This window comes from Fulmarus glacialis, unplaced genomic scaffold, assembly GCF_000690835.1.
Source record: "Fulmarus glacialis isolate BGI_N327 unplaced genomic scaffold, ASM69083v1 scaffold50740, whole genome shotgun sequence".
Classification (NCBI taxonomy): Eukaryota; Metazoa; Chordata; class Aves; order Procellariiformes; family Procellariidae; genus Fulmarus; species Fulmarus glacialis.
Genome location: NW_009186808.1, coordinates 20,587 through 29,411, shown reverse-complemented (window position 1 = coordinate 29,411; position 8,825 = coordinate 20,587). Strand labels below are relative to the sequence as shown.

At 40.2% G+C, this 8,825-nt stretch overlaps 1 protein-coding gene across 1 annotated transcript in view; it reads left to right on the top strand.

Annotated features, from left to right (window-relative positions):
• Positions 1-575: 575 nt before the first annotated feature.
• FRMPD2 (FERM and PDZ domain containing 2) overlaps positions 576-8,825 on the top strand; it is a gene marked incomplete at both ends in the record, with an annotated part of 28,227 nt that continues 19,977 nt past the window's right edge. The window contains 5 exons of the mRNA XM_009572599.1: positions 576-728; positions 2,968-3,153; positions 4,064-4,220; positions 6,787-6,997; positions 7,931-8,034. Of these exons, the coding sequence (XP_009570894.1) occupies positions 576-728; positions 2,968-3,153; positions 4,064-4,220; positions 6,787-6,997; positions 7,931-8,034 (811 nt within the window). The remainder of the gene's footprint in view (positions 729-2,967; positions 3,154-4,063; positions 4,221-6,786; positions 6,998-7,930; positions 8,035-8,825) is intronic.

Here is an 8,825-nt window from a genome sequence, read left to right as displayed (position 1 = left end):
TGTTCCATGATCTTCCCAGGCACAGAGGTGAGACTGACTGGCCTGTCGTTCCCTAGGTGTTCCTGTTTTCTCTTTTTAAAAATGGGGGTTATGTTTCCCCTTTTCCCGTCAGTGGGAACTTCACCGGACTGCCACAACTTCTCAAATACGATGGATAGTGGCTCAGCAACTTCAGTTATATAAATCAGTGTAGCTCTATTAATTGAACTCTGAGTGGTCTGATCCATCTGGTCAGACCCATCCCAGCATTGGGTCCCCCATTGTAGGTTGTACTGATTCAGCTGTAGCTGTCAGCTCTAAGTGCAAGACTGCAGGCACGCCTGCAGGCCCAACTCTTTCCTGCCCTCTGCACAGAGAAGTAGTGTGTGCTTTGAGCACCTGGCTGATCCCACGTGCAAGAGATACATTTGGCTGTCAGGACACTACCTGCTGTTCCCCATCTTCTTTTAGGAAATGGCAACAGGGTGACTTCAGCATATGGGTCACCCTGAAAATGGAAATGCATCAATGAGAAAAGTCAAGAAAGAACAAAAGGCTCCTCTCTCTTTTGTTTTTTTCATTTTTTTCTCCCAAAGATGCATGGAAAGAGCTATTTCCGTGTTGAAGACTACATTCCAGCAAGTCGAATAGAGAAAATGACCCTGGCATACGTACAGCGAGAACTTGCTAAATTACATCGTATGAATCGTTCCCTATTTGAGGATGAAGCTGAACTAGAATTTTTAAAGGTAACTTGCCATACCCCAAACATTATTTATTTATTTTGAGATAGAAAGCCCCTCTCTATTTACCATTGTCTATTACTTCCTTCTTGCCTGATACAGTGGATTTTAGATAAGGTGAACAAATCTGAATAGTCACCAAAAAACTCAGCATTTCATTCTGCTGTAGATACTGTCACTCTAAATAACTTGCATCACATTTACATGGTAGGTTTCTTTTCACTGATAGTTTATAAAGGGTTAATGCACGTTTCAGGGTATTTTCAACATCCCAAAGGTTGATGCAAATTTTCAGCACGTTACCGACACATCTGGGTTCCAGATGATTCTAAATACATCTACTGAATGTATTAGAGATGATTATAGAACATGGGAATAAGCACTTTCTTGACTTCTGAAACTATAGCAGCTGTTCAGCCACCTTCTAAACACGTAGTGATTATTTGTTTAAAAATACCTGTGAACCCTGGAAGTGAGGAAGGAGTTATCTGAAGTATTTTCTCTCATGACTATTTCTCTAGGGCTCTAGGGTGTCACGATGATGTGGGATTTAATTTTTTTCCTCCCAATTTCTCCTTCTCCCCCAAACTTCTCTGCTTTCCATCAAATGAAAAATATCAGGCATTAGATAATGGATAAATATCAGTAGCCATTTTGCTGCAGTGCCACATGCTTTTATTTATAGCATCATTTTAATTCAGTTGCTATTTAATTATGTTAGTTCCTCATCTAACACTGTCAGTGGAATTGAAGAAATAGATTGAAGCTTAGCCTTAATGACAGTCCCATCATGCGTGGCAAATCCAATGAAGAAAAGCAGCTTTGTTAGTATCTGTTTCAATGAATAAGTCTGTAGAAGGAGTCAACACATCATACAAAGTGAGAAAGATAGCCCCTATGGCAAGAACATGCAAATTCCAAATATGAAAGGGATTAAAAATTAAAACCCAGATTCAGCTAGTGATTATAGATGCCCCAGTTTTCAGGACCTGAATGTTTGTGCTCTGGATACTTTCTGAAAAACAGATCTTAAAGTGTTTTATTTTGGTCACTGAAAAAAATCTCTATTCATGGTTGAAAAGTCATTTGGGGATTCTACATTAGCTTCCCAGGAAAAAAAAAAAGCTTTAGAATAAACTCATATTGATCTGCAGATAACAAAAGAAGGCGGAAAACCTTCCTCATATTCCATGGTTCTGTAAAGGGTCTGAGTCACCTTTTAACATTTTGTGGCCAAGTGCAGGAGGTAGAAAGACAAGCAACAACACCCAGAACCTGTGGGTGAGTTCCTCAGAGTATTCGCTGCACAGTTAGATGGCAGGGGCAGAAGCTGGCTCCTCAGTCCCTTGAAGTATAATCCTACTTAATTTTTCACCCATCAATGAGCACTGTGCAAGAAAGAAGCGACACTGAAGAGCTATTACTATAAAGTCTGGCACTGAAGGGAATTCTGGGGCAGTGAAATTCCCTCAAAAGTCACCACTATATTTAGGTGAGATACTTTGAGGTACAATTTAGCAAATCCTTTAACTTAAAGATTCTTGGCAACTGAAATTTATATGTCTGATTTTAAAAGATGGTAGCCATGAAGGAAAGGACATATGTACCTGAGTGAGTTTGTTGCAGGGTAAGAGCTGTGGTGTCACTGCAGTTAAGATTTCCAGTTGGTCATCACTATTGTAAAAAGGAAACCACACAAGCCTGTAACAACGTCAGAGTAGCCCTGGCACCAAAGTATTAGCAGTTTTCCTAAGCTCATCATATTTGCTGTACCTCGTGGTTTCTGGGTTTGCTCAGGGAAACACAGACACAGAAAAGAAAACGGAAAGAAACAAGGTTTAACAGTAGTTCATGCGGCATTAATCCTGCATGGATTTCTATTCAGAAATGCACACAAGTGCCAAGAAGCAGTAATGCTGAGTACCTCAGTGCCACTGTTCAGATTATTGTGCAGGAAGCTACATAATCCTTCTACCTCTTCAAATGAGGTGTGTAGGAAAGTGTTACTTCGATTTTACACATGGAAAATGAATGCATGTAATGGCTCTATGACATACCAAAGTAAGGTGATGATTCTGTGAGGCAGTAAGTATGAAAATTTGGTAAGGGCTTCCAAACATTTCTTGACAGAGTGAAAGAATATTCAGAAAAGGCACTCAAAAAAATTTCCCCTCCCATCTACATACCTTTTCTCCCCATGCCTCTTTTTGAATAATGCATGGTAAATGCACTTTTTCTCTACAAGGTGACTCAGCAACTTCCTGAATATGGAGTGTTATTCTATCATGTGTCCCAAGAGAAGAAAGGAGCAGGAGGGGACATCATCCTGGGAATCTGTGCCAAAGGCATCATTGTGTATGAGGTCAAAAATCACACAAGAATTGCCAGTTTAAGATTCCAGTGGCGTGAAACAGAGAGAATTTCAGCTCACGTGAGTTGGAACCAAGTGCATCTCTTCTCCACTCTACTACTTTACTCCCCTTCTGCCTGTCATTTTGATAAATTTATTGCATTCAGAGCCAGGATTAGACTCATTCTGTACAGGCAAGTCCTTTTTGAAAACAGTCTAAAATCAAGGCTGGATCTGGATGTGGATCCCAAGACATCCAGTTCTTAGTGAGGTGTAGTTCTGGAGTTTTTTGCCAGGGCTGGAGTCAAATTACTATAAAACTGAATAATCTGGTGTTGACTATTACAGAGACTATGCCAAACCTCTTTATGGCATATTCCATATTCATTCCTCTCCCATCTTTACCTCTCTCTCCCTTTTCTTTTGTTTTCCTTCCTACATCAGGTCATGGGATCATGTCTCCCTCTTTGCAGATCTTACTATTCCCATTCTCATCTCTTAGTATATTGACGTCTGTTAACAAGCCAGTATTGGTGACAAGATTTTGACCCCTTCTAAATGGTATTCTGCCATCAGAGGCATATCAACCTACCATCATACAGTGCAGGTGTCAACCTGCATCACAGATTTCCCAGCCTGTTTGCTCTCCCAAAATGGCCCTTCTGCCCCTTGAAGATATTTTCATTTTCACATTAAATTGGTTTAATCATTTTAACATCTGTAGGGCCAAATTTTGCCAGTTCTATCAACCTGCTCCCAACGTAGTCAATGTCCAAAGGCTCTTGACTTTCGATATAGGGCAGTTATGATCCCAATGACAGACACCTCACTAACAACTGTTGAATTTATGAAAGGCATTTAGTGCACCTAAAAGGCATGCAGCCAGGCATATATACAACTGGATAAACCAACAAGATTAGACAAATGAACTTTCAGTGCCTCAGTGTAATAACTGATATATGAAGCAAGGTGTGCTTTTTCTTCCCTTTAGAGAAGAAAATTTATGATTGAAAGCAGCTTCAGTGGCAAGAAACACACCTTCTTTACCGACACAGCAAAGACATGTAAATATCTACTGGACCTCTGCTCTGCCCAGCACAAATTCAATGCACAGATGAATTCTAGGCAACTTCGCCAAACTTCATCAGGTGAGGTATAAATGCACTTTCATTATTCAGGCCACAGGACAAGGTTAAGTTCTAAGAAAGGTGCATTCAGTGAAGCTGAGAATCAGGACCTGCCACATCAGTTTCACACTGCTTCAGTTTCTCATTTGCAGAGCAGAAAATAATGTCTCCTACTTCACTGGAAGTTAGAGGTGTGTAAGTCTAATTTAGCGTGTGCATGTGAGTGTGTGTGTGGTTCTCTGATGATAATAACTATATAGCCAAACTCAGATTTGAAAAAAAGCATGATTACACTTCCCTTCAGGAAACCTGCTGAGAATTCTGAAGAAACATATCAGACTTACCCCAAATGCAACCTGACAAATGTTCCACACAAAGAATAACTACAGTAGTGCCCAGATATGCTGGAGCTGAATTTAGTTAACTGGTTATCTTTGCATAAGACAGGGATTCAACCCTATGGTTCAGTCCCAGGACAAAACCACCAAACCAAAAGCACATCAGTTACACCCACTCAACTATGTAGTTGCCAGCTGCTCTTATCTTAGGTTTTGCCATGTCTGTAGAAGATATGACTATTACCTCCTTAAACTTCAGATTTTCAATAGTTTCTAAGAGAAGGTTCTGCTCAACCCAGAGCAAGTTACATAGCACTTCTCACCCACAGTTCTCAGCATGCTCTGTAAAGATGGGTGAGGATCATTATGAGGAAACTGAGGCACATAAGAAATAACAGCCTAAGCTGACAACTGTTATCACTCTTGACTTCAATGGAGCAACATAGATTTTCACTAGCTGAGGAATTGTCCTTTGCCTTGAACAGACTCATCATCATTTACAACTACTAAATATTGGTCCCAGTGAGTCATAGCAGAAGAATCAAGTGTCATGCCTTATCTGCTGGGATACTCCTTCCTCTAGTAAAACTGTAAAAGTGTTGGCAATGAAATTATATCATAGGATATAACAGGATGATTGATATATTGCTTCTTTACCACTAAAATTATTTCATGAAAAGTGAAATTCCACCTGCACAAATTTGTTACCACAGAAAAAGGCGCTAGGATGATATTTAGGTTCAAGGCACCTCTTTTTGCTCGGGCTCCTGTAGCTTCAAATATAACTTAGTGGGACTGTGATTTGTAGCATAAAAATGAGTCCTAATAGTGAATCTTAGTTTCCTGTGTCACATTTGCTTGTGGTAATATTTCTTAATAAACTACTACATTTCATATATAAGAAAACAAAAAGATTGAGAGCTAAGAAAATTACAATCCAGGTCCTGATTACAAGCACCTCAAATCACAGAAAACAGCCAGACTTACACAAGCTGTGTGACTGCAATTTCTGAAGTTCGGTGTGTGCTTGCTGTCCCAGAAAAAAAGGCTTCGTGAAGGCAATGATAGACAGTAGTTCAAAATGCTGCCTTTGCCACCACAGTGAGACTGTAAGAGATTATAAGACTCTTTCTGCATGAGGGAAACTCTTCCTTCTGCTGCACTGTTCAGATGTATAAGTCACCATCTCTTCAAAACTTGTTAGCAACCCCCTGGTTTTGAAATCACCATGGCAACTCTCAGACTGCGCTAATACTGTGGACAGTTAAGCCTTCTGATGCCTTAACAAATGCCCCTGATCAAAGTCACTGAGTAAAGAGGAAGCCTAGGTTTAACGCTGCAGAGTAGTGTTCTAGAAAGCTTGCATTCAGGCTAATATTTGTCAGGAAAACTCACAGGAGGTCAGCTGTCACGTACAAGCAGAATTAAAGCCCATATTTGTGCTAGCCTGTACCAAGCAGGGTTCCTGTTTTACTTTCTGACATGTCTCCAATTGCCTGCTGTCCCTCTCTCCTTCAAATCCCCTCTCCAGCCCACCAGTTGAGAACCTAAATAAATTAACAATGCCTCCTCCAGCACTATCTTGTTTCAGGGAAATAAAATTTTTTGAGAGGATAGATTCGTATAAAGCAAGGCCCAGCTGTCATTAAGCAAGTAGTAGATTTCACACAGAGGTGGAAAATGGGATAGCAAGCATTGCCACCAAGATGGTCCCCTACTCAACTTTACTTGTGCAAATCACTCAGAGCAAACAGCTCCTTGGCTCCTCTCTGAACTTAAAAGAGCATGTGTTAGTAGAGCTCCTGTCTTCTCAGATATACGTATATTGGAGTGGTGGGCCTGTGAAGGATGGGAAACTACCAACCTGGCTGTTTCTGTCTCTGACAGACAAATATTTCCCATACACCGAACGTTTACAAAATACACTTTACAGAGATATTCAGGTTTAAATTATACAGGGTTGCACATTTCATCTGTCTTGCAGAAAGTGAATTTGCAGTATAATTCATAGAAATGAAATCTAAATACAGCGTATACTTTCTATGAAAGAAATGGATTGCAAACCCTTTCCACTCACTCTAAGGCTTAGATATTCTCAAGGATACCAAAACAAATACATCTGTGATGTCAATCTTTTTTTTGCTGGTATGTTCAAAAGTTTAGGCAGAAAGCAGCTTTGAGCTTAAAAAGTTGGGATAATATCAGTGGATTTATCTTTCCTTCCTCCTCCCCTCTCCCTTCTTATTCAGAGGAAAGTAAATATATGGAAATAGACAAATCAAATTCTGCATATGCAGCTCAGCGTGAACACCTTGCCCTGATTCAGAGACTGTCTCGTTCAGAGAATGTGCTCTATGGAGCAAATCTGGAAAACCTTTCTGCTGGGATGATGAGCAAATCTTGTGACAACCTCAGTGTGGAAACCAACAACAGGACTAGAGACAAAAGCAATCTTGGCAGGTAGGTTTGCTTTTTCCTCTAAACGTGTGTAAGAATACTCAGTCATAGACTATATCATTGCAAACCACTATGGTAAACTCTGAGGCAGACTTTTTTTTTCAGTCTTTATTGTGGTCACACCAAAGGGCCCTTGTCAGTCCTGGGGCTCCGTGGTGCCAGCAGTAGTGCAAACACAGGCAGGAAGCTAACAGTATAACAGATAAGAACTTGAAAAAGAGTGACATATAAATTTGTACCAGACTGAGGAATGAACCACTTACTGGGTTACAGAGATCGATAAAAATAAGGGAAAATAAAAGTAAAATCTTTAACGTCTGTGTATCTTCTCTGGAAATGGCAGTATGTGAACTGAATGCACAGTGGAAGCTGGTTTTGAGCAGGTCTTACCTAATTGATTCCTCCATGTCTAAAGGTGCAAATCACAGAGAACAGTGTAGGAACTTCTCCATTTTGATTTGCATTGGTACATTCACCAGTGTAGGTGGTTACTATAGCTGCACACAGTCTCAAGGCCTTTGATGAATTCTAGTGCCTTTTAGAATACTAAGAGTTAGAATAGAGCCAAGAAGAACATGAACTACCAGGAAAACTTTCAGACGTGGTTTTGTCCAAATGGACAGCATGGCTGAATGAATCATGCTGAGGCTATGCTGTCTTTTCCTGATGCCTGCACTCAGCTCAGAGAATAACACAGCCAGAAATGAGTCGTGATGCGAGTAGTCTAATGGCAGCTGTTATTTGGAAGCAAATGCTGGCAAGGATAAACTACCTCTCCCTTACAATGAAATGTGGCCCAGAAATCAGAATACTCGTTGAAAGGCCATAAACATGTGCATTCCCAACTTGGCTCTGACAGACTAATGACAACAAAGAGTGCTAAATACCATTGCTGATTTGTCATTATAACGCAGTCTTAAATTTCCTGCTGTGCAGATCCACATCGGGGCTATCCCAGTCAGAAATGCACATCAATTTGAATGGAAAGCAAAGGAGTTATGACTACCTCTCTATCCACTCAACTCAGAACACAATCAGTGGTGAGTATAATAATCATAGAGAGAGACAGTACCTTTCCATATTTACTGTTTCAATAGCAGGAGACCAAAATATATTCTACTTACAGATTAAAGAATATCCTTTTGCACTTCTAGTCCTGGGAATTAACCCAAAGTTTAGCAAGACAAGCTGTTTTCTTCCCTTTCACTCCTGCTTTCCATCAGGATCAGTGGTAAGGGACTTCATGATAAAATTATTCTATCAATGGTGCCTAATGGTCTTCAGAGACGTAGTTCAGTACACCCAGGACTCTGGTGCAATATCCCTATGCTCAGAGGTCATCATTTGGTTTGCAATTGAGATCTACAATTCAATAAATAACGCATGAGACAACATAGGCTCCAGGTCCTTCCTCTGTTCATGCATTTGCATGACACTAACTGGAATAAGAAGAACTGGACACCTAATTTTCTAACAGAAGCCATATTGCATGCACACAGTGAGCTGATCTATGGAATACAAAGCTATAATTATTTGGTTCGTCCATTTTAAAATTAGAACTGTACTTTAAAGACACTGTGGCAATTGCACAATGTTAAGTAGTGTTAACACTACAAAAGTCACCATCACAATCAGTGCTGATGGATTGCATCTACAGAGCCAAAAGGGCCCACAGGGCCAAAGGCTAGAGTTTCCATAGAACCCATAGTAGATTTTGTGTCCAAATCACCCTCGTGTTCAATGGGTGCTACATGCCTGACTCTTTAGATACCCTAATTTTAATAAAAATGTTGCGGATAAATGGGTACTCTCCCAGAAACGAACATTATAG